The sequence below is a fragment of the Trichosurus vulpecula genome, chromosome 5 (genome assembly GCF_011100635.1).
Source record: "Trichosurus vulpecula isolate mTriVul1 chromosome 5, mTriVul1.pri, whole genome shotgun sequence".
Classification (NCBI taxonomy): Eukaryota; Metazoa; Chordata; class Mammalia; order Diprotodontia; family Phalangeridae; genus Trichosurus; species Trichosurus vulpecula.
The window spans coordinates 279,646,285-279,673,093 of NC_050577.1; the positions used below are offsets into that span (position 1 = coordinate 279,646,285).

Here is a 26,809-nt window from a genome sequence, read left to right on the forward strand (position 1 = left end):
AAAGCTAGGTAGTTTGGTTGATTGCTGGTCCTGAAGTCAGGAGGATTTGAGTTCAAATCTGGCCTCAGATACTGTATTGTGATTTGGGCAAATCACTCAACCTCTGTTTCCTCAACTGTAAAATGGGGACAATAATAGGACCTATCTTGAAGGATGGTTATGAAGATCACATGAAGTAAGAGTTGTAAAGCACTTAGCACAGCACCTGGCACATAGTAGGACTTAGTAAATGCTATTTTTTTTTTCAAAGAAAGACAAATTCAGTCCCTGCTCTCAAGGAGTTCATAATCTAATGGAGAAACAGCAAAAACAACAAAAAAACAAACCCTATATTCAGGATAAATTGGCAATAATCTCAGAGGGAAGAGATTCCTTCAGTGTTAAAGGCTTCTTGCAGAACGTGGGACTTTAGCTGGTAAGGAAACCAGAAAAGCCAGGGAGTGAGACAACTCTACACATGAGGCGCAGCCAGGAAAAATGTACGGCGATATAATGTTAGGAATAGCAAGGAAGTCTTAACTTACCCTTCTCTCTGTTGCTTCTTTAAGCTTTTTGTCCTTTAAGTGTGAGCTTGTCTTTTGAATTTAGCTTGAGGCTCAAATCCAACTTGGGCCTTTGCTTTTGTAAGGCCTCTGTTCTAAGAATGGTTAACATCCCTGTTTTAGAAATATCCAGAAATTTAGAAATATCTAAAAATATTTAGGCAAAAGGGAATTAGTCTAGTATTAAGTCTTTTGGTAAATAGGCCAGCTGAGGATAAAGAAGAGTGCTTCTGTGTGTTTTGACTTCACAATCCTACCTTAACAGAAAACCTATTGTAGGAGTTTTATAAATGATCTCATCACTTAAGGGCCTTCTATTCCTAAATGATGTTATCATCATGTCAAATGACAAAAAGCATGAAGTGCCAGCGATACTTATTGTCGGACAAGCACCCTTGTCCAGGTTGATCCTGCTCAGATAATTCTAGTTTATTGCTTTTTGAACACAAGTTTAGTCACTGTGACTCTTGGTCCATTTAAAACAGGCCAGAAAACATCAGTCAGGGATGCATCCATGATGGTCCGGGAACAAAAGCTTCCATTAATGAGAGATTCTAAAGGAACAAAGAGGGTTCACTACTTTCTGATGTCCCTATTTAAACTTTGTTAACTAATACTTTTTATCTGGGAAAAGTTATCTAGTCCTAAAGGGTAACCAGCTATTATACTATGGTAATGAATACACACATACACTTCTCCTTATTTTAATACTTGAAGTTCCTCAGGTGGTTATAACTTTAATTATAGGTCTAACCATGTCATTTCCCTAATCAAGAAGCTTCAGTGACTATTGCCTCTAGGATAAGATGGAGTTACTCTCTAAGGTTGAATTTTTGGGTATCTCAGAACCTATTAAAATTCTTTGTAGTGGTCTTTGTCTTCTTGTTTATTCATCTCTCTACCTTTAGTTCCTGAAATGAGGCTTTGTGCTTAGCCTTGACTTGGATTACCTGTTTTCCTGCATTGGGCTTTACTTCCTGGGGTTAGTCACCCCACCTTACCCACCTTGGATTTTTTAGGTTTGTAGGATTTTTCAGGATTTTCAGGGACCTTTACAGAGTCTTAGGACACAGTACTAGGGAGCTCGGGATCCCAGGACCTAGCACAATGCCTAGTACACAGTAGATGCTTAATAAGTGCTAATTGACTTGATCTGACTAGGACCTGGCCTATCTCAGTCTAGGCATTTCCTTACCTAAGCATGTTGCTCCACTCCTTGATGCTTCCATTATTCCTGATGTAGGTTTACAATCACCCTGAAGGGTTTTCAGGGGAGCCCTGTGCTCTCCCCTGCCTTAGGATACAGAACCTGTTATGTTGGGAGGCTACCATCTTGTTGGCTTGAGCTAGTTAGCACTAGAGGCCCCCCTTTCTTATTGCCTGGGGGTTTCTGAATGAATTTTGTGTGGTTTTGGGGCTAAAGGTAATTTACTAGACAGCTAAATCCCCCTAAGTGCAAGTTGTGAGTCCTGTGAAGTGGTTGCATTTTTTTAGTTCATATTATTCAAAGTTATAATCATATGTAAAATATAAATCTTCCATGTAGTTGAAATGGAGGAAAAAGAAGGCAGAGAGACAAAGCTAAGCTCTGGGAGCCAGGACACTATCTCTTCTCCAGCTTAGCTGCCTTCTTGGACATTTCATATGAGAATGTAGACTGCTAAAGCCTGAATGGAGTACATTATTACATGAAAAAAAAAGAAACATATACCTTCTCCCTACAACACTAGCACACATTTAGTAGTAAATATACATGCTCTATGGGACTACAGACTCTGATACAATCTGTCTTGAAGTTTTGTAAGGTAAGCTAAACATTTTTGAGGAACAAGGAACCACAAGTTCAGTTTTGTTGCCTCCAAAATGTTATTGGGCAATTTCTCAACCCAGAGATCCTGTTGAAGTGTAACTCCTCAAAAGGCAAGGCTAGAAGATAAAACATTTAATTAGTATCAGCTGATGGTCATTTGTCAGATGTCTAGCAACCTGCAGAACCCAGGCAGGTACATACATAGAGGTTTTTATACAGCCTCAGGGTTATATTACAGGTGGTAAAAAAGGCTGAGGCTGCTCTGCCACTTTTCTCTTTTGGGAGATTAAATGGGATTTGGGAGATCTGACAGGATACCTGATGATTTGGAGAAGATTCTTTAACCTTGGGGTTAGAACTGTTAACCACAAGGTCTTAGAAATTGCCAAAGATAAGGTTTGCTGTTTTCTCTGTAGTTAATCTTATCAAATATCTTGACAAGAAATCTCTAAAAGAGTGGAAGCCTCCTTCAAGATAGAAATCAGTCAAGCTCATCCTGTCTTTGCCAGCCTGAGGGCCTATCTCTATATATACAACCCCATAACTGTTTCTTTGACCTCTAAGATTAGTTTTTTGGGACAGATGTTTTCTCCACATTCATAGTTGGCTTCTTCCACAATGTCATGTCATCCCAAGCTTTCTTCATATTGATAGATGTGATGACTGATTGGGTGGCCTCATATTGGAAGGCTTTAGTCATCTGGGCTTGGAGTCAGAAAGCCAAAATTTAATCCTGACTCCACCATTTACTACCTATATGATCTTGGGTTTAACCTTAGGTCTCTGAAGCTGTTTCTTTATCTGTAAAATGAGAAATTTGGATTAAAGATGTCAGTGTGATACAGTGGAAAGATTGGTGGATTTAGAGATAGGAAAAGCCTGGTTTTAGATTTCAGCTTGCTCATCACTACCTGTAAGAACTTGGGCAAATCACCTGACTTCTGTTTCCTCATTTATAAAATAAAGGGGTTGGATTAGGTGACCCCACCCATGGCTTTTTCCAACTCTAATTTATGATTCCATGGCTAGGTGATTTCAGCTCTAACATTTTTACCTATGATTTTTTGATGAAGGCATACATAGCAAGAAAAGAATTTCCAGACTTGTGAAAAGGGCATTCTTGCACATATGTATTGGTTCAAGGCAGTAAAATAATGATAATACGTGGCTTAGTGTCTCTTACCAATCTAGAGCATGATGTTTGTTTTGCATGCTCTTTCTCCTATGGAGACCAGAGGGGCTTCTTTCCCCACACCACCTCAGCTCACAAAGTTAAGGAATAGTATCTCTTGTCTCTTTAAAGGGGAAAAATTTCTTCCCATTTGCTACCTCAAGACACTTGCATTAAATCACACCAATAAAAATTCGATGGTTACAAATTTAAATTTTTTAAAAAATGTCAAACAACTGGAATATCATTGGAATTGGAAGGGTTGTACCACTGACAAAATGTGAGCACAAGCCCCTTTTGACTGGCAGCCAAAGGAAAGGGTTTTTCTCTTTTAAGAAAGATCTTATTTTAAAAACACCCTGAAGGACCAAGATATGCTGGTTGATATGGTACATTTATATTATGCATAAGGCAAAGGAAATAGAGATAGGACGAAAATGTTTATTTCAAAGGAAAATTATAATATTTTTTGCACCTGGTTCTTCTAGTGTTAATTCTACTTCCGCATCAAGAAAAGATCATTCAGTAGTCTATTTAAGCTTTTATCAAACAAGGAGATCAGAATGGGTGGAGTGTCACCTAAATACTCCTATGGGTTGGGGGTTGGGAGAGGGTTGCCACTCCTAATCTTCCAGTCAGGTGATTAGGCAACTAGATAGCTAGTGGATAGAGCCAGAGACCTGGAGTCAGGAAGACCCAAGTTCAAATCTGGCCTCAGACACGTTCTAGCTGTATGACCCTGGGCGAGTCACTTAACCTCTGCTTGCCACAGTTTCCTTATCTGTAAAGTGGGGTTGATAATAGCACCTACCCCACAAGGATCAAATGAAATAATATATATATATACAGCACTTTGCAAACCCTAAAGCATTACATAAATGCTAGCTAGTAATTACTAATTACTACCATCTGCAGCAGAAATCCAACAAGTTTGATGCAGGGGAGACACAGGGTCAGGGGAAGAGTACCCCATGCCAGGGCATGTTAGCACTTTACCCCAGCTCCACATTTCTTACTAGCCACTGCTGCTGCTCAGCCAGAGAGATTCTCTCCGTCACTTCTCTTTCTCAGGGTTCACAGTGCCTCAAGTTGGGGAACCAGGATTTTGGAACAGGAAAAGCCTAGAGAAGGGAAGGCCTGGGGATACGGGGCTTTAAGTGTTTCAGGCATTGTCATACGGAAGAGGGATCTGATTTTATTTGCTGGGTCCGAGGCTGGCTAGGGAAGGGGTGGAAGCTGCAGCGAGAGATTTCAGCCCCATCTAAGGAAAGATATTTTTACTGTTAGAGCTGTCCTAAAATGGAACTGGCTGCCTCTGGAGGAAGCGAGTTCTACTTCGCCAGGGATCCTCAGCAGAGGCTGGATGGTGACTTATTAGGGCTTTTGTGGATGTCTTAGAGGGTGGCGCAAGGGATTCCTGCACAGGCACGGATTGCATTATGTAGGACCCTCTGAGAAACTGCGTTCAAGGACCCAGATCCTGGGCACGAGGTCCCGCCTCAGGGCCTACACTGGTTCGGTACTGCTTTGGGTTTACTGCCGCCCCATCCCCTTTCTACGTTCTACTCCCTCCTCCTCCTTTAAGAAAGAGGTCCCGGCGGGATTCTAGGGGCACAGCGTAGGGGGCACACGCGTAGGGCGAGCACGCCTGCCAAAGCCGGCCCTGAAGGCTAGAGGCCGACGCTGCGGAGGCCTGCGGGTCGGTGCCGGCTGTTACTGTTACTGCTTTCTCCGGGGCTCCAGCTAGTGGAGCGCCTGGATGCGTCTTCGGGCAGTGGAGGCTCGCCTGGGAGAGCCCGGTACCGCGCGGGCAGGTCCAGGGTTCGGGGGGAGCTCGGGGGAGGAGGCGGACGAAGGATGTTCCGAACTGAGGAGCCGTGGTGCGAGCTGGACCTGACCTTCTAGGGAGCGAGGAGATGAAACAAGCTGGGGGCGGAGAGGAGCTATAGGGAGGAGCCGCAAGGAGGCTGGGAGAGCGGAGGAGGGGAGAGGAAGAGGAGGAGGAAAAGAGGAGGAGCCCAAGGAGGTGCACGAGCTGCACGAGCTGCAGGAGGAGGAGCCGGAGGAGAGAGAGGGCGGGGCCGTCGCGGCTCCTCCCGCTTGACCCTAGTCGAGGAGCTGCACCTCCTCCTCTCCCCTCCTCTCCCCTCCCCTCCCGGGCGGAGCCAGGGCGCTCTCGAGCCCTCCCCGGGCTGAACCCGGAACCAGGCAGGTGGGGGTGGGGGGAGGGTCGTCGTGCCGGGCTCACCGGTACCCCTGCCCACCTTTCCCCCGCGGCGGGCGCCTCGGCCATGTCTGCGGAGGAAATGGTGCAGATCTTGCTGGAGGGCCGCTGCTACCCCGTGAGCAAGAAGAAGCTCATCGAGCAGAGCGATTACTTTCGCGCCCTGTACCGCTCGGGCATGCGGGAAGCTGGGGGACCAGACTCGGGGGGCCCCGAGGTGCAGCAGCTGCGGGGACTCAGTGCCCCGGGCCTGCAGCTCGTGCTGGATTTCATCAACACTGGAGGAACCGGGTCTGGATGGTTTCTGGGCCGGCAGGCAGAGAAGGGTAGTGGAGAGGAGGAAGAGGTAGAGGAAGGCAGCTTGCTGGAGGAGCTGGTGGAAGTGGCCTCCTTCCTGCAGGTCACCCCCTTGCTGCAGCTGCTGCTGTCCCAGGTGCGACTGGACAACTGCCTCGAGCTGCACCGCCTGGCACAGGTGTATGGGCTGCAAGACCTCCAGGGGGCCTGCCTGAGCTTCATGGCTGCCCACTACCACCAGGTGCTTCGCAGTCCCCAGTTCCACCTTTTGGTCGCCTCTCCACAGGCTCCAGGGGAGGCCAATCTCAAGCAGACGCTGAGGGAGGGCAGGATGAAAGGAAAAGCTGTGCTTATAGCCCTGGGAGACTTCTTAGGGGGACCCCTGGCTCCCCATCCCCACCAGGGAGAGCCGAGGTCCATGCTTAGATATGATGAGGCCGCCCTGCGGTGGTTGCCTTTGGCCAACCAGCTGCCTCCTGACCTGGTGAATGTCAGGGGTTATGGGTCTGCCATCTTGGACAACTACCTTTTCATAGTGGGAGGTTATAGGATCACCAGCCAGGAGATCTCTGCTGCCCACTGTTATAACCCTTGCAAAAATGAGTGGAGTCAGGTGGCTTCGATGAACCAAAAGAGGTAAGCACCGGATTCAAATGTTCCCACAAAACTCTTTATCAGTCCTTGGTGGCATTGCAAAGAGTGGTGATAATCTGGAGATGCCACCCCTGGGATGTTGCATCAACTCATTATTCTGTTGTGGTTGGCACATTGCTCAGGGGCCTTGAAGATCAGGGTTATTCCCTTAACTTTAGGAGGAACAAGCCAGGGTCTGTAGGACACATGAGCTAAATCAGAACAGCAGAACCCTTAATGGCCTTTCTATTTATGCAAGAAGGATGCACCTAGCCACACTTTCCAAGAAATACGTTTAATGAGAAAAGATTAGATTTCCTTTGATTTAGGTTCTTATAGTCACTGCAGCCACACATGATCAGTCTAATCAGTTGTATTTATCTGAAATTCCCAAGGGATTACATCTTCCATCATTCAGGATCCTCTCAAAGCCTGAACATACAGTTCATAGGCTCATAGATTTAGATGCTAGATAGGTAAATAGATAAAGCATGCACAATCCCTGCCCTCAAGGAGTTTACAATCCAATGGGAAAAGGCAAAACACCAAAGGGGAGCTACTACGGGATGGGGGGTCAAGGAGCAGTAGGGGAGTGAAGGGAAGGAGGTGGAGCAAGAATTGAAGTGAGTAGTGGGGCTGGAGTTTCCCATGGCATGGTGCTTCCTCGCTGGGACTCACCAATCAGTGAGTAGGCCTCGGGGTAGGGGTAGAGTCATCCTCCGGGGGATAGAAAGGACTAGTCCATTTTACAGATGAGGCAACTAGGTCCTAGGAAAGTTTAGCGATTTGCCTAAGGTCGATCATGCAGGTGTGGTAGTAAGAGGCAGTGGGGATTCAAATTCAGATCATCTGACTACTATATACCACACTGTGGTTGTTCCGTCCTGTCCGACTCTTTTGTGACTCCATTGGAGCTTTCTTAGCAAAGAGTGGGGTGGTTTGCTATGTTCTTCTTCAGCTCATTTTACAGATGAGGAAAAGGAGGCAAATGGTTTTAAGTGACTTGCTCAGGGTCACACACCTAGTCAGTGTCTGAGTTGGGGTTCAACCTCAGGAAGGTGACTTCCAGGCCCAGTCGTCTTACTTGTTGCACAACCTAGTTGTCCCATATATACCACAATGATTACTAGGAAATATGTTAGAATTTTATTACTGTTACCCATATGTTTCCCTAAAAAATTTAAGTTTTTATTGATGTCTTCTGTTTTTAACATTATAGTTGTCTCCAGTATCCCCGTTCTCCACCCAGAGATCCGTCCTGTATAATACATAATATTTTTTAGAGACAAAAAGACAGACACAAAGACAGGGGAACAAGGGAGATAAAGAATAAGAAAAAAAGCAGAACTGATTAATGTTGAAAAAGTCCCAAAACGTATGCAACATGTAACATCTGTGGACCTCTCACCTCCACAAAAGGGCAGCTTGGGGGTGGTCACTCTTATCTCTTGATTCACGTCATGCTTGATGTTTATAATTTAGTTACATTCACATTGATTTTTTTCTGTGTGGTTCTATTCATTTATACGGTTGCCATTGTGTATGTTGTTTTCTTGGCTCTGCTTACTTCACTCTGCATTAGTTCTTGTAGAACCTAGTATACTTCATTGTATTCATCACATGTATAATTTCTTAAAGCACAGTAACATTTCATTACATTCATGTACCACAATTTTTTCTCCAATCAGTGGGAATCTACTGTTTACAATTTTTTGCTATGGCAAAAAATGCTTTTATAAATATTTTGGTTTATGTGGAGATAATCTTTTTTTGGAGGGGGGAAGGCAGGGCAAATTGGGGTTAAGTGACTTGCCTAAGGTCACACAGCTAGTGTGTCAAGTGTCTGGGGCTGGATTTGAACTCAGGTCCTCCTGACTCTAGGGCTGGTGCTCTATTCACATCTAGCTGCCCTGAGATAATCTTTTTATTAATGGCTTCCTTGGGGAATAAATGCAGTAATGGCGTCTCTGGTTCATAGGATATAGACATTTTAGTCACTTTATTTGCATAACTCTAAATTACTTTCCAAAATGGTTTTACCATTTCACAGCTCCACTAACAATGCATTAGTACGTATTAACCCCTTCAACGTTGACTGTTGCCCTTTTAAAAATTTTTTTTGCCAATTTACAATCTCATGGTTATTTTGATTTGCATTTCTCTTATTAATGATTTGGAGCATTCTTTCATGTGGTTGTGAACACTGCAATTTTTTTTTCAGAAATGTTTGTTCATAGTCTTTGACCACTTGTCTATTGGAGAATGGCTATTAAACTCATATATTTATTGTTTAAATATCTTGGATACCAAACTTTTATCAGAGAAATTTGATACAAAGATTTTTTTTTCCTCCATTCGACCTCTTTCTTTCTTATTCTAGGTGCATTAGTTTCATTTATGTAGAAGCTTTTCAGTTTCATGTGATCAAAGTTATCTCTTTTACCTTTTGTAATTGCTTCTGTCTCATGTTTGATTAAAAATACATCTCCTGCCTATAAGCTGTGAGAGGTGTATGATCTGCTTCTCTTTTTCTAATGGTATGATCTTTAATAATGTCATGCGTCCACTTAGAATGTGTTGTAGAATATGTTGTAAAAGTGTTGGTCTAAGCCTAATTTTTTGCCAGACTGCTTCCCAGTTTTCCCAGCAATTTTTATCAAGTAAGGAATTTTTTCCTTCAGTAATTTATATTTTCCACCTTATCAGACACTGGGGTATAGAATTCTTTTCATCATTCTCTCCATTTTAAAACTAATACCAAATACTGTTGATAAATATTACTTTATAATAATAGTTTAAGGCCTACTTTTATCACTACTTTTTCACCATTTCTCTTGATATTCTAGATCTTTTGTTTTTCTAAATGAATTTTGTTATTTTATCAAATTCCATAAAGTATCTCTGTGGTTATTTTATTGGTATAGTATTAAACATATAAATTAACTTTGGTAGTTTTGCCATTTTTATTATATTGGTAACAGCCTAGCCATGCGTATTGAATATTCTTCCAGCTATCTAGATTATTATTTTTTCCTTAAGAAGCACTTTATAATTGAATTTATACAAGTTTTTTGTGTTCTTTGGTAGATCAATTCCCCAGATATTTTATGCATTTTGTAGTTATTTAGAATGAGATTTCCCTTTATGTTATTGTTTCTTGTGTTTTGTTGTAATTATATAGAAATGTTATTGATTTTTGTGGGTTTATTTTGTAGCCTGCAACTTTGACAATGCTATTGCCTTGGGTAGTATCGTTGATAATTCTTTAGGATTGTCCAAGTGTACCATCAAATCAGCAAACAGGGATAGTTTTATCTTCTGTTTGCCTTATCTTTATTTGTTTAATTTCTTTCTCTTGTCTTATTGCTGTTGCTAGCATTTTCAGAACAATATCAAATAGTAATAGTGGGCATCCTTACTTTACTCCCATATTTATTGGGAAAGGATCTAGTCATAGAGGTGGGAAACCTGTGGCCTTCTAGGTCCTTGAGTGTGGCCTTTTGACTGAGTCCAAATTTTACAGAAAAAATCCTTTTAATAAGGGGATTTGTTCTGTGAAGTTTGGATGCAAAAGACTGCACTTGAGTGTATCCCCATTGCATATGTTTGCTTTTGTTTTTACAAAGATGCTTTTTATGATATTAAAAAGGTAACCTCTGTGCCTATATTTCATATTTTTAAAAATATAATTAATTTATTTTTAGTTTTTAGTATTGACTTCCATAAGATTTTGAGTTTTGAATTTTCTCCCTTACCCTCTCCTCCCCCTTCCCCAAGACAGTATGCCATCTGATACCAATCTGGTACCACTGCCTCCCTCAGGCTTCCTCCCCTCCTGTTAGCCCCCACCCTTTTTTTTCCCCTTTCCCCTCCTACTTCCAATAGGGTAAGTTAGATTTCTATACGTAACTGATTATGTTATTTCCTCTTTGAGCCAAATCTGATGAACTTAATGTTCAAATAATGTTCATCTCCCTCCCTTCTTTCCTTCTCCTGTAATAGGTTTATGTGCCTTTTCAAGTGATGTAATTTACCCTTGTCTGCCTCCTCCTTTTCCCTTTTCCCAGTACAATCCCTTTTCATCACTCAATTAGATTTTTTTAATTATCATATCAAAGTCAACTTATACCCATTCACTTCTGTTTATGTATACCCCTTTCAAGAGTTACAAGTGTCATCTTCCTTTGTAAGGATGTAAACAGTTTGCCCTTATTAATAATATTAATGTTATTATTAATTATATAATTAATATTATATATTTATAATATATAATTAATAATATTAATGTTTTTTTTTCTTTCCTGTTTACCTTTTTATGCCTCTCTTGAGTCTTGTATTTGAAGATCAAATTTTCTGTTGAGCTCTGGTCTTTTCATCAGGAAGGTTTGGAAGTCCTCTATTTTGTTTGATCCCCATCTCCTCCCCTGAAAGATTATGCTCAGTTTCGCTGGGTAGTGGATCCTTGGTTGTAATCCAAGCTGCTTTGCTTTACGGAATATCATATTCCATGCCCTCCAGTCTTTTAATGTAGAAGCTGCAAGGTCCTGTGTAATCCTGACTGTGGTTCCATGATATTTAAATTGTTTCTTTCTGGCTGCTTCCAGTATTTTCTCTTTGACCTGGTAGTTTTGGAATTTGGCTACAATATTCCTTGGCGTTTTTAATTTGGGATCTCTTTCAGGAGACAGTCAGTGAATTCTTTCTATGATTATTTTTACCGTCTGGTTCTGGGACCTCAGGGAACTTTTCCTTGATGATTTCCTGAAAGATGCTGTCCAGGTACTTTTTTTCATCATGGTTTTCAGGTAGACCAATAATTTTAAAATTATCTCTCCTGGATCTATTTTCCAGGTCAGTTTTACCACTGTGATATTTTACATTTTCTTCTATTTTTTCATTCTTTTGTTTCTGTTTGATTGGTTCTTGATATTTCATAAAGTCATTAGCTTCCACTTGCCCAATTCTAATTTTTAAGGAATTGTTTTCTTCTCTTAGATTTTGTACCTCCTTTTCCATTTGGCCCATTTTATTTTAAGTGAGTTTTTGTGCCTCTTTTTCCATTTGGCCAATTCTTTTTGAGGAGTTGTTTTCTACAGTCAGTTTTTGTCTTTCCTTTTCCAAGCTATTGACTCTCTTTTGCGTATCTCTCATTTCTTTTCCCAATTTTTCTTCTACCTCTCTTATTTGACTTTTAAAATCCTTCTTGAGCTCTTCCAAAAAGGCCTTTGGGGCTTGAGACCAGTTCATATTCTCCTTTGAGGTTTTGTATGTGGGTATATTGATGATGTTGTCCTCTTCTGAATTTGTGCTTTGATCTTCCCTGTCTCCATAATAAGAATCTATGGTTATTGTTTATTTCTGCTTTTTGATCATGGTGTTTGCCTAATTCCTGGCTTTTAGAGTTGAGCTCTCCTGCTGGAATGCAGAGGGTGCTGACCCAAGTTTCTTGTGCTAGGAGCCCAGGACCTGGTCACTGGCTTTGTGTGCTGGGCCTTCAGGTTCTGGCAGCTGGAGGCTGTAGGGGTCTGGCAGCTTACCTGGTGCTGAGCTAGGGTCAGCTGTAGTTTTTTTTTTTTAAGTATAAATAAGTGTTGTACTTTGTCAATGGTTTTTCTATATCTATTGAGATAATTATGTGGTTTTGGTTTTTAATATGAATAATTATGTTGATTTTTTTTCCTGATGTTGAATCCTACTCGCTTCCCTTGTGTAAGTCCCATTTGCTTAATTAATAATTTAATTTTAACATTTAATTTTTATTTTATTAAAAGTTTACTAAAATTAATTTCAATAATTAATCCTTTAATAATTAGGTTATTTAATATATCTTGTCTTCTGATAGTTTAAATATTTTATATTTTTGAAGCTATTCCTTTATTTCTTTTGCGTTTTTGGTTTTGTTAGCATATAACTGTGGATAATATATTCTGATTATTTTTTTTATTTGTTCTGCTTTTGTTGCAATTTCATCTTGCTAGTTTGCTATTTTATTGATTTAATTTTCTACCCTCTTTTTAATCAGATTAGCTAAGATTTATCAGTTTCATTAATCTTTTCAAAGAACCAGCTTTTAGTTTTATCATTTCTGTGTTTTAAAAAATAGTTTATTTTTCCTCTGATTTTTAGTATCTCTTTTATGCTTATTTTAGGTTTGTTGGCTTTCTAATAAAAAATCCATATTCAGTGTATTAATCTTTTTTCTATTTTGTTAATGTGTGTTTGTAGAGATGTAATTTTCCCTGTAAAGACCTCTTTAGCTGTATCCCAGAAATTTTAGTGTGTTGTTTTATCATTACCATTTTCTTTTACATAATTTTAAATTATTCCTGTGATTTGTACTTTGATCCACTTATTATTAAGTTTTCCTTGGGTCTAGGTCTTTTGTTTGTGGTGCCTGAACCAATGACTGTTTTTGTTGGGTTATAGTTTGTAAGACATGCATTTACTGATTTTGCCATTTTACATTTGTTTGCAATATTTCTATATCTTAATACAGGGGTGGGGAACTTGAGGGCACATGTGGCCCTATAGGTCCCCAAATATAGCCCTTTGACTGAACCCAAACTTCACAGAACAAATCTCCTTAATAAAAGGATTTGTTCTGTAAAACTTGGACTCAGTCAATAGGCTGCACCTGAGGACCTAGAAGGCCACATGTGGCTTTGAGGCTGCAGATTCCCCACCTTGCCCTAATATAATGTCAGTTTTGGTAAAAGTTCTATGTACTGCTGAGAAATATTTATATTCTTTTGTACTCCCTTTTAGAAGATACCCTAAGTCTTTTAACTCTAGTTTCTCCAGCAACTCATTTCCATATTGGCCCTTTTGTTTATCTTTCTCTTAGGTATCCAAAACTGAGAGAGGTATATTGAAGTCTCCTATCACTGTTGTTACTGTTTTTGTCTTCTTGTTCAGTTAATGTTTCCTATATGAATTTAGATGCTAAGGTGTTTGCAGCATACATTTATTTCTGTTATTGGTTTGTTGTCTATGATTCCTATCAGTGTAATGTAGTTTCCTTGTTTATCCCTTTTTATATTTTAATGTTTATTTTTGCTTTGTCAGATGGCACAACTGTAACTCTTGCTTTTTTGGATTCATTTGATGCATAATACAGTTTTATTTTGGATATTTCTTTGTTTTTAAAATGTGTTTTTTGTAAGCAATGGATTGTAGGTTTTTTTAATCTAATCTGCCACTTTATTTTAATGGATTGTTTCATTCATTGATGTTTAAGGTTATGAGATTAAGTTTATATTTTCCTTCATTTGTCTCTAATATTGTTTTTTTCAAGTTACAATTTTTTTTCCTCTTCCACAGTAAACAGAATACTATTGTCTCTTCAGTGAATTCAGCTTAATCTTTTTTTAAGGTGGCCTTGTTCTTTCTAGCTCTCTTCCCCCACTCCTGATCTCCCATTTGTTTCCCTTTTGCCTTTGGAGTTTTGCTTATTGGTTCTTTTTTCTTTCCTGTTTTTATCTGGTTATTCAATTGTCCCCCTCTTTTTTCCCTGCTCTGTCAAGTAGATTGCTCTTCTTTTCTTCCCTTCAACTAGTCTTTCTCATTAGTTTTTTAAATTTACTTTTTTTGTTCATTAGTTTTTTCAATTTCATTTTTGTGCCCCTCCACAAAGAGGATTTCTCTCACTTTCATCATTATTCATCTTCTGTCTATTCTAGACCCTCATTCTCTGCTTCATGCCCTCTAATTATCTAGTCTCTCTGTATTTTCTCTATTCCTCCTGCAACCAAAGTTTCTGAGCTATCCCTCCTAGGCTCTCCCCACTAGGTACTTGTTGCCACTGCCTTTTAGAGCTTGTCCGACAGATTCTCCCTTTTCATTGTGCTCACTCTCAGAGCAATCAAAATTCCTGCAGGTGCCAGAGAGGACATTGCCCTTTGGTAGTGTATGGGACAGGATTTTTAAATAATAGGGGAGACATCTTTAGGAGAAACAAAGTAAATTTATTCTACAAACCTTGCAAGATTTGGGCACACCTCCATAATGGAGGAGGCGAGGTAAAAGGGAACCTGCCTTAATTTATAGTCTTAATGAAAAGATTCCCACCCACCTCTATCCCTTCCCACCATTGGCTGGGAGGTGGGCTTAAAGTCTAGGCGTGAAAACTACACAGAGGACCAAGCTTGATCCAGTCTGTTCAGGTTTTTCCCGATCAGAACTCAACTGCCTGGGTGGCATCTGAAAGTCTAGGAGAAGAAATGGGGTGGGGGAGAGGAGAGACCTTTCCTGGAGCAGAGAACAAATAGCTCACAGGAAGTTCATTATCTTCTAACATCTGAGAGAGAGGGGGGGAAGGGCATGCCTTCCAAAATTACAAGGCCAAATCCCAAAACCTCTCCATTAGACATACCCTGTGAAGTCTTCACAATTATCCATCCCATTCAGTAGGATCCCCCTCTCCACCATATCCTTGATTATGCGGCCTACCTCTGTTCTAGATCCTCCCCCTGCTTATTTTCTTTCAAAATCTCCCAGGTTTTATGCCCTCCCTTACTCCCAGGTGCCAGTTGCCCCCAGGAGTTCCAATTTTGCCTTTCTCCCCCTTCCTGCTTCATGGGGTGGGATAGATTGTCTTTCCAAGTATCAAATCTAAACAGTGCCCAGCACAAGGTCCTCATCTCGCTTTGTCAAGAACATCTCTCTTCACCCATAGGAGCATTCATCAGTGGAACTTTCTACCACCACCAGAGCAAGAGCTCTCCCTTCCTTTCCCTCCCCTTTTTTAATCCTTCCCTCTCTTTCTTCTTACTCCCCCGAAGGTTCTTCTCTTCCTGAGAGTCCATAGGAGTAATCTTCCCCTCATTGTTAGCCATTGATTTGACCCAGGCACATAACCCTCCCCACTATTCCCTGTTTCTCACCCCCCTTTCATGCACCCTCCCATTTTATAATGTAATCCCACCACAAAACAGACTCACCTTTAGGGAGGGTGTCACTAGGTTCTGTCTATATTGTCCCAGGCCTGCCTCTCCACCTGACTGCTGCCTTTACCCGTGTATCCTTGTGTGCAAATATTTAGAAAGAAGTCACTTGTCTCTGTTGCTGTCCTTGGCTGCTGCATTAGTGTACTTCTGTTGTCTGGGTCTTTGAGGAGTACACAGTGTATTCAGGACTGGTTTTCTTTCTAAGAGTGTTCCAAATGCTTATTTCAGGGTAGGTCACTCTGGGTTCCATTGCCCTTCAAAACATGTTATTCCATTCCCTATTACATTTTCTGGTGGGCCTGGAGTAGTTTTGCATCATTTGACTATCTTTTCCTCTATATTTGAGTGCCTGCTTTCTTGCAAAATTTGTTGTTCCTGAATTGAGTTGTTAAATTTAACCACTATATGTCTTGGAATTTGCAGGCTTGGGTTTTTTTTCCCCCTGGAGGTGATAATATGATTGTTTGAATTGGTATTTCATTTTCTGTGTTCAAAAGTTCTGGATAGTTCTCTTTTATTATTTACTGAATTAGGGTGTTAAGATTTTTTTGTCCTGTCATGTTTTCCTGGGAGACTCATGAACCTAAGGTAGTCTCTACACATCCTGTCTTTGAAAGCAGTATGTTTTGCTTGTATAGTGAGCATATTTTTAAATATTATTATTATTGGTTCCTTTCTTCTGGACTGTTCTCCACTTCTGAGGATTTGCATTCCCAATCTTTTTTATTATTTTATTTTTATTATATATATTTTTTTCTTTTTTTAAATTTTTTTAAATTTAATTTATTTATTTAACATATTTAGTTTTCAGCATTGGTTTTCACAAGAGTTTGAATTACAAATTTTCTCCCCATTTCTACCCTCCCCCCCCCCACTCCAAGATGGCGTATATTCTGGTTGCTCTGTTCCCCAGTCAGCCTTCCCTTCTATCACCCCACTCCCTTCCCATCCCCTTTTCCCTTCCCCTCGTGTAGGGCAAGCTAAATTTCTACTCCCTATTGCCTGTGTATCTTATTTTCTAGTTTCATGCAAAAAACTTTTTTTTTTTGTTTTTGAACGTTTGTTTTTAAAAACATTTGAGTTCCAAATTCTCCCTCCTCCTCCCTTCCCACCCACCCTCCCCAAGAAGTCAAGCAATTCAACATAGGCCACATGTGTATCGTTATGTATAACCCTTCCACAATACTCATGTTGTGAAAGACTAACTATATTTTGCTCCTTCCCAACCCATCCCCCTTTATTGAATTTTCTCCCTTGACCCTGTCCCCTTTTGAAAGTGTTTGTTTTTGATTACCTCCACCCCCATCTGCCCTCCCCTCCATCTTCTTTTTTTTAATCTTCTTCCCTCTTCTTTCCTGTGGGGTAAGATACCCAGTTGGGTATGTATGGTATTCTCTCCTCAGGCCCAATCTGATGAGAACAAGATTCACTCATTCCCCCCTCACCTGCCCTCTCCCCTCCTCCCACAGAACTGCTTCCTCTTGCCACCTTTATGTGAGATAATCCACCCCATTCTATCTCTCCCTATCTCCCTCTCTCAATATGTTCCTCTCTCATCCCTTAATTTGATTTTATTTCTTTTAGATTTCTTCCCTTCACCTTCAACTTACCCTGTGTCCTCTCTCTCTCTCTCTCTCTCTCTCTCTCTCTCTCTCTCTATATATATATATATATATATATATACACACACACACACATAGATATATACATACATACACATTCACTTATATATCTATATATATATACATAAACATATATACATATATGCATATTCCCTTCAGCTACGCTAATACTGAGGTCTCATGAATCATACACATCATCTTTCTGTGTAGGAATGTAAACAAAACAGTTCAAATTTAGTAAGTCCCTTGCAATTTCTTTTTCTTCTTCTTTTTCTTGATTACCTTTTCATGCTTCTCTTGATTCTTGTGTTTGAAAGTCAAATTTTCTATTCAGTTCTGGTCTTTTCACTGAGAAAGCTTGAAAGTTCTCTATTTTATTAAAAATCCTTATTTTGCCTTGGAGCATGATACTCAGTTTTGCTGGGTAGGTGATTGTAGGTTTTAATCCTAGCTCCATTGACCTCCGGAATATCATATTCCAAGCCCTTTGATCTCTTAATGTAGAAGCTGCCAGATCTTGGGTTATTCTGATTGTGTTTCCACAATACTCGAATTGTTTCTTTCTGGCTGCTTGCAGTATTTTCTCCTTGATCTGGGAGCTCTGGAATTTGGCAACAATATTCCTAGGAGATTTCTTTTTGGGATCTATTTGAGGAGGTGATCGATGGATTCTTTCAATTTCTATTTTGCCCTGTGGCTCTAGAATATCAGGGCAGTTCTCCTTGATAAAGGAGATATCTAGGATGATATCTAGGCTTTTTTTTTTGATCATGGCTTTCAGGTAGTCCAATAATTTTTAAATTCTCTCTCCTGGATCTATTTTCCAGGTCAGTGGTTTTTCCAGTGAGATATTTCACACTGCCTTCCATTTTTTCATTCCTTTGGTTCTGTTTTATAATATCTTGATTTCTCATAAAGTCACTAGCTTTTACTTGCTCCAATCTAATTTTTAAAGTACTATTTTCTTCAGTGGTCTTTTGGACCTCCTTTTCCATTTGGCTAATTCTGCCTTTCAAGGCATTCTTCTCCTCATTGGCTTTTTGGAGCTCTTTTGCCATTTGAGTTAATCTATTTTTTAAGGTGTTGTTTTCTTCAGTGTATTTTTCAGTATTTTTTTGGGTCTCCTTTAGCAAGTCATTGACTTGTTTTTCATGGTTTTCTCGCATCCTTCTCATTTCTCTTCCCAATTTTTCCTCTACTTCTCTAACTTGCTTTTCCAAATCCTTTTTGAGCTCTTTCATTGCCTGGGACCAGTTCATGTTTTTCTTGGAGGCTTTTGGTGTAGGCTCTTGCACTTTGTTGACTTCTTCAGGCTGCATGTTTTGGTCTTCTTTGTCACCAAAGAAAGAATCCAAAGTCTGAGACTGAATCTGGGTGTGTTTTCGCGTCCTGGCCATATTCCCAACCAACTAACTTGACCCTTGAGTTTTTCAGTGGGGTATGACTGCTTGTAGACTAACGAGTTCTATGTTCCACGTTTGGGGGGATGTGCCAGCTCTGTCAGACCCGCACTGCTCCTTCCCCGAGAACCCCAACCCGAACTGGGCTTAGATCTTCAGCAGGCTGTGCACTCCTGCTCTGATCCGCCACTTAATTCCTCCCACCAGGTGGGCCTGGATCCGGAAGCAACAACAGCTGTAGCAGCCCCACCTCTGCTGCTGCCGGGGCTGGAAGCCGAACCGTGAACTCCTTCCACTTCCACAGCTTTTCCCACTAACCTTCTCCGCTGTTTTTGGTGTTTGTGGGTTGAGGAGTCTGGTAACTGCCGCAGCTCACTGATTCAAGGCGCTAGGGCACTTTTCGCCCAGCCTCTGGTCTGGTTGGTCCGCGAAGTTCACGCGGGGCTCGGCTGGGCTCGGCTACCCACGGCTCCCCTCTGCTCCCAGCCCAGAGACCATCAAGGCTGTCCTGGGCTGGAGCCCTGCTTCCCTCTGCTGTTTTGTGGGTTCTGCCATTCTAGAGTTGGTTCAGAGCCATTTTTTATAGGTTTTTGGAGGGACTCAGCAGGGAGGTCATGCTAGTCCCTGCTTTCCAGCCGCCATCTTGGCTCTGCCCCCCAAACAAAACCATTTTTATTACATTTTATTTATATATATTTAATATATATTTATTATTATATATTTTTATTTATTCCCAGTTCTTTTTTATTTCTTTGGTGAGATTCAAATTTTTCTATTCTGCCAATTATTTTTACTCTGCAGGTCATAAATTCTGCTCTCCTAATTCTTATTTCTTTTGTGGTCTCATGTTCTCCTTAAAGTCTCCCAGGGTCCTTGTCTCTTCAAGGGTTGGAGTCATTTTCCTTTGTTCTTCAATAGTTATTCATAGATCCCTGAATTCATTTACTAGATCTGGAGGCCATATTTCCTTTGGTTGTTAATGTTTTTCCTTTTGATTTTTCTGCTTATTTTTAAGGTCTTTGAGTTTTCTTCTTCCTGAGATCTTTGATAGTTTCATTCCTTTTTTCCTGATTTTTCCTGGTTGCATACTTTCTTTCTGACTTCCTTCCCTCTGATGATTTCCCTAGAAGCTGGATCTCGAAATGTCTCAGCTTCTTCTGATGCTGGGCAGTTTAAGGTTCACCCGCCTAGGTCTCTGCCCCAAGCAGAGGGAGCAAAGTAGAAAAAATAGAAATAAAAGAATGAAGAGAAAAAAAGGCCTGTCTCAGGTTTGGCTCATACTCTAAGGTGAGAGAATTCAAGTCACCAGAGTCAGGTAACACCCTTCCTCTGTGATCCCCTTCCTCCACCTTGAGTGTTGCTATAGTCCTTTACCTGAAAGCCAGAGGGTGTGAGTGTGGCCGGGGTGGGGTGGCCAGCAGTCCTTTGTACCCTAAATGTTCTTGGGCAGGTCCTCGTTCGAAAACACCTGGTTTCATTCTGTCAAACTACAAATTAGACCTTTTGAAGAATTCTCTTTAAATTCAGATGCTAATGCTAATACCTCAGTTGAGCAATAAAAAATGCATAAAATAATCTCAGATGTTTTCAGTTGTACCACCACACATTAGCCACACACCTTCAACAAAATTAATGGGTCACAAGGTATTCTCTTGATAATTAAATCCCATATGTTATATATTGAATAGAACTTGGAACCTTGAGTGATTATGATGCTGTAATCAGAGGGTCAGTAATTCAAATAAGCAAGAAATCACATAGTACTTCATAATAAACTGCCTTGGTCTAGAGGGAAGGTGGTCTCCCTGGGCTCCGCTGGTGTTTGCCCTTTAATCTGACAATAGGGTTATTGAACTCAAAGTAGCTGATTTCCCCCAGGGATTGAACACATTGCAGAAATCCTAGGAATCTTAAAATAACAAGGTAGCTTGTTTCTACCTGGGTTGGTTTGCACATAAAATAAGGTGGCTTTCATCAAACCCTTTGCACCCTGGAAAAAAAGGTGGTATGAATCATACTTTTCCAGGCATGGCCAATGTGTTGATTTGTTTTGATTGCTTGTATTTAATTTGTTATGAAGGAGGGCTCCATGTCAGAGGGGGAGGACAGCAAGTTATTGGGAAGTGACAGTGATGTAAAAGAAGGAAAGAAAGACCACCAACCAAACACAAATGTGTCATATAACTAGCAGTGAATAAAGATTTTTGTGCTATGTAAATTCCAGCTCAAAATCATCAGTATTTTAAGGGTACTGTTTCCTTTGAAAAGAATTAATTTCTCTGCCCTAGCAAGAAGCTGTGGATAACAGGTAGGCAGCACCGCCTAGTGGCCTGAATGTGGATCTGAATGCAGAAAAACAGTTTATCACCAGACTTTTGTGTTTGCTTTGTAAACCTGCTAGCTTCCTTCCTTACTACTTTAATTGGGAATAACGTTCACAGTTGGCATTGTTTCTACATTAGATTAGCTTGCACACAGTCACAGAATCTCAGAGCCGAAAAGCCCCCTCCAACCTCCCAGGAATCCCCTCTGCAACACTCCCAACCATATTATCCAGCCCCCACTTGGACACTTCCATTGAGGGAGATCGTGCTATCTCCTGAGCCAGTCCTAATTGTTAGAAAACTCTCTCTTCCATCTAGCTAAAATCTGCCTCTCTGTAACTGGTTCCACTCCCTGGGGTCAAATCGGATACCTTTTCCCACATGATGGTCCTTCAGAAAATGGAGGGCAGCTATTACGTGCCACTTCAGTTTTCCGGGTTAAACATCCCTAGTTATTTGAAAAGCATAGTCACTATCCTGCTTACTGGCCTGGTCAAGTTAAGATTAAATTTTGTATTTTTCAATTAATAAACATTTATTTTCTCTCCCTCCTTGTCTTCTCCCCGCCCCACTAAAGAAAGAAAGAAAAAACCATTTAAATAAGTATGCAAAGTCAAGTGAAATAAATTCCCACACTGGCTGTGTCTACGAATGTGTCTCATTTCGTCCATCAGCTGTCTATCAGGAAGTGATCTTCGTTTCTCTGAAATCATGGTTATTGTGTTCTTCAGAGTTATGAATCAGGAAAACATACCCTACTGCTTTTTAATTCTTTATTCCTGGGGCTATTGACCTTGTCAGGTCATCACCTTCACTATTATTACCAAAAACATTTGTTAAATGTCTCTTCAATAATATTGTGCTAAAGAACTCAAAGCGCTCAGTATAGCACTTGCCTTTTTGTAAAGACCCCAGGGAGATTGAGAATTCCTGTTGGATCTCCAGTTTTTCCCATTGTTCTGCACTGTAATGGATTTGGTGTTAGGGTCAGAGCTCAGTAAATTAACCCAAACATATACCACGCAAGTGTATTACTCTTAACTCTCCCCATTAGAGAATTACTACTTAATTACATGGACTATTTTCATATGGTGGAGTTCATCTTAAATCAAATTTGACAACTTGAAAAAGCATTTCATAAGAGGCCAAAGTGCACTTGAGCATTTTAGGGGCTAGGTGGAAGGATTGTTTACTTTTTGGCTGCCTTTTAATTCAGCTTTGAAAATAACTACTCACCTATTTGCCCAGGGCAAGTGATTCTGCTGGATGAGTAATAAAATGTCTGTTAATTTTATTTACTTTTCTGCCAGTGTACCTTTGGGGAGTAGAGAGTAAAAACAAATTGTGGGCTGGTAAAATCTTAAGCTTATTTACAAGACTGCCTTAATTCTTTCAGTTCTCTATTTTTCATGTACAAAAATGACATCATGATCAGGTTTTATGAATCGCTGGCATCAGAAAAATATGACCAAAATGATGCCAAGGGACCCCCTACTAATTCAGCCACCCAGGTGAAGTGTAATGACATACAAAATTGTTCTCAGGGTCTAAAGCACAATATGCGAGTCCCAGTGAAAGGAATATTCTCTTCACTGATTTCTAGGAAACTTAACCCTATTTACATTTCAATATTAACTGTCTCTAAGTCTGCTTTATAATTTTCAACAGTGCCCTTTTACCTTTATGCTTAGTTGCTAGTTAGTTCTGTTATGTATATGCACGTGTGTATATGTGTATGTATATGTGCATGCACATTTGTATATATGAGTGTGATATATATCTGTGTTTAAACTGGTCTGAATGGTTTAGAAGCAGAGAGGAAGGAAATTCTCCCTTTCCAACATACTCCCCAGTGTGAATGGGGAGAACTTAGCTAAGTAAATTCTAAATGAATTTACATAGCACAAAAATCTTTATTCATTGCTAGTTATACGATACATTTGTGTTTGATTGGTGGTCTTTCTTTCCTTCTTTTACATCACTGTCACTTCCCAATAATTTGCTGCTCTTCCCCTCTGACATGGAGCCCTCCCTCATAACAAATTAAATACAAGCAATTAAAACAAATCAACACATTGGCCATGCCTAGAAAAGTCTTCAATAGAACAGGAAGAATGCTGAGTTTAGTCAGAAGACCTGGGTTCAACTCTTCTCTCTCTTTCGGTTTATGTATATGTATGTATATATATATATATATATGCATATAAATGTTAGCTATTGTTATTATTTATAAAATGCCAGAGATAGAACAGATGACCTCTAAAGTTACTTCCATCTCTAAATCTATGGCATTTCAATCTAAATCTATGATTTTAGCACAGTTCTGGAGACATAAAAATGTTCAATAAATACTTGTTGAAATGATGCCTTCAAATGTTATCTTTCCCTAAATGTTTTCAGAAGCGTTACTTTGGAGATGTTCCTTTTCTGTAGAAATTTAGGGCAGGAAAGGAGCTTAAAGAAATCAGCCAGTTCACTTTTTCTTTTGAGTTAGGATTACCCTCAATCCATCACGGCAAAAGAGCCTTTTCTTAAAATCCCGAAAGGAGATTGCAGATTCTGTCTTAGTCATCCATATGTTCCTGTGTGTCTCAGGTCTTTCATCTTTCTCTTTCAGGTCTAGCTTCAAGCTTCTGGCTGTGAGTGGAAAACTGTATGCCATTGGTGGGCAATCTGTTTCCAACGTTGAATGTTACAGTCCTGAGCAGGACTGGTGGAATTTTGTGGCCCCGTTACCAAATCCTTTGGCTGAATTCTCTGCCTGTGAGTGTAAGGGAAAAATTTATGTCATAGGAGGATACACTACCAGAGGTAAGTCAAGTGAGCCAGGTGGTTAAAAAAAAAGTCATGTGTAAAAACCTGTGGCAAGAGGGGCAAAGGATGCCAGTAAGAAGTGTCCAGATGTGCCCAAATGTTTGCTTGCCAGTCAAAGTGGAAGGAATGAAGAATATTTATTATGGACCTACTGTGTGCTAGTCATAGTTTTAGGTCATGGGAATGCAAAGACTGAAATAGGGTTGGTGGTGATGGGACCCCTATAAATAGGTGCAGCAATTCTATAGAACAAGCTGGGCATTAATTGGGGACCTGTGGGGGGAACCATGCCTTATGCCTACTTCCTCTGGAAACTTTAACAGTACATACAGATAGGTTCCCATTAGTGCAAATAACAAATCCTGTGAATTGGTTGCATGTATTTGAATTTGTACTATTCCAAGTTATAATTGTGTAAAATGTGGTCATTGGTTCCAGTCCAATGGAAATATGCATATTAGTAGAACAATGTGACTGGGCAGCTAGGTGGTACAGTGAATAGAGCCCTGGGCCTCGAGTCAGGAAAACCTGAGTTCAAATCCATCCTCAGACACTACCTGGGCAGGTCACTTAACCCTGTTTGCCTCAGTTTCCTCATCTGTAAAATGAGCTAGAGAAGGAAATGGCAAACCACTCTGGCATTTTTGCCAAGAAAACCCCAAATGGGGTCACAAAGAGTTGGGCATGACTGGAAAATGAACGATATTGATAACACAGGAGAGAGACTACGGAGTGATTTAAAGATCTGGGAATCATTGGCATTAGGCGATAATTAAACCCACTTAGGCAGACGAAGTCTCCTGGAGTAAGAAGAAAAGAGGGCCCCGGGTACAGCCTTGGGGGATACTCATCCTTAGGAACTTAAGTACAAAACATAAAACTGGAGAATGAAAGGGAGATAGGAAATGGATTGCTTCTCTGACAAAGGGAGTACTTTTTTTTTTGGTTACATGCCATTGGAAGACAAAGCTCATTGAAAATGTACAACTGGACTGGTAAGACATTCAGAGTTTTGGTCACAGACGTAGGTTACATTTGACACAAACAGAAAACTTTCTTAAATGTTTCATGTATAGAATAGATAGAACAGAAATGCCATACTAATGGCTTATCTTGGTTGTGTGTGACAACACTGAAGGGCACTTTTAGTTAACTTGCAGTTCTTCCAGTGGGTAGTCAGCAAGTACCATTGAGCATTCTGTGTGTGGAACACTGTTCTGTGTATTTGTATTTTCACCAAATAGGTGGGAGAAATTGTGCTCCTTGCCTCAAAAAGTAAAGTGGGGTTTTTTTTGTGGTGCTTTTTTTTTTTTAAGAGGAAAAAAAATATCTATTTTGTGAGCTTCTTTTCTGAGTTGGATTGACATTTCTTGGTTATGGAGAAGTAATCCTCTGAAGTAAAGATCCCTGGAAAAGCTTAAAATGGTTTAGTTGTGTGAATATGCAAATGTTTGTGTGTCTTGGGGAGGATAGTTGGATGTGTGTATGTGTATTTGTGTACTGCTGGGAGGTGGGCGTCAAAGGCCGTATATTAGCAGTAAAATTGTTTCCTCTCTAGTTTATCAACAGTGTGGTCCCTTTCTTTCATGAAGTTATCCCAGGTGTGTTGCATTAGAAGGAGTGTGTCTTTGTACTCTAGTGAAGAAAATTCCCAATTTTCCCCTCATATTTAACTCTAAAATATGATGCCCAGAGCGCTCTCATTTTACCTCCAGCTTAGTTAGGGGGTAAGGTTGCAGTAGTCATCTCTGTATTCTAAAAACAGTCCATAGCTCCCAAAGGATTCCTGCAAATGTGTTTTCATGGGAAAGGGAATACTCAGAATCATCCGTGTAAGTGAATTTCCAAGAATTCTAATTCCTTTCAAGCTGGGTACTAGCCAATAATGCATCATATGCGAATTGGAAGAATGCAAACATTGACACTTAATCTACATTTTCCTAAAGTGATGTCAAATATTCTTTTTTCCTTTTGCTACATATGTCCATAAAAATATAAGATGACAGGCTAGCACTAAAACTAGGCAAATGATCCACTGAGAAATTTCTTTTCTTTCTTTTTTTTTCCACCACCTTGGCTGAGCAAATGTCCTTTAAATTTGACCTGGAAAACACTTGCTAGTGTGTTTCTAGCTGCATACTGCTTCTGCCAATGTACCTTTAGCTTCCCCTAGGCCACCCACTATGATTTCAGTTTTGGAAATTCCAAGCCAGAACACCCATTGTGGGCTGGTTTGGTACTGTGGATAAATATGTGGGGGTTTGAATACAAGTTTGTAAAGATGACAGGGTGGGGTATTCTCTTATACTCCTTCAGAAATCCCCTCTGCTTAGTTGTTCTTCCCAGCAGTTCTGATAGTTACATGCACTTAACCAAGAATTATTAATTATTAAAGTAGTCCTTCATAAAAGAGCAAAAATATCTGCATCTGGAAGTTTGGTTCATATCCTGCTACCTTCTTAAGCTGGGTGAGACTTTTCAGCAAATAATCAATAATCCATTCTCTTTTGCAATATGTGATTAATTTTCAAAACACCTTTTTTGGAGACTCCATATTTTGCCGGGTCAGATATCTTCAGCAGACCACAGGATAACACTGCGTTCCAGAATTGAGAAGTATAATGTTCCTTTGAAATTCCTCTTCTGAAAAACAATCTTATTAATTCGGGAGAACTTTTGGGCCCATCAGCAATTAATCTACCCCACATGAGCTCCCAAAGAGAGCTAGCTTATACTGTATTGTTTAGTGACTAATATTATAAGGAGATTGGAAAGATAATGTAATTTAAAAAGCTGGAACAACTGGAAGGTTTCTTCATTGAGTTTTATCTAACTGTTGACATCATCATCAAAGCACTTATTATGACTTGGTCTCTTTTTGTTTCTCCCTGGATAATTTTAGCATATACTTTCCTGGAGACTGGGGCTCAGAGAGAGTTATAGAGGGGCATATATATGGAAGGACCATTTTCTCCTAATAGTTGGAGGGATTACCATATCACAGAAGTGTCTTTTGTCCAAGGGCTT

At 40.2% G+C, this 26,809-nt stretch overlaps 1 protein-coding gene across 1 annotated transcript in view; it reads left to right on the forward strand.

Annotated features, from left to right (window-relative positions):
- Positions 1 to 5,723: 5,723 nt before the first annotated feature.
- The window catches only part of KLHL42 (kelch like family member 42), a 37,487-nt gene continuing 16,401 nt past the window's right edge, over positions 5,724 to 26,809 (forward strand). The window contains exons 1-2 of the mRNA XM_036758367.1: positions 5,724 to 6,680; positions 23,586 to 23,779. Coding sequence (XP_036614262.1) covers positions 5,815 to 6,680; positions 23,586 to 23,779 — 1,060 coding nt within the window. The 5' untranslated portion in view covers positions 5,724 to 5,814. The remainder of the gene's footprint in view (positions 6,681 to 23,585; positions 23,780 to 26,809) is intronic.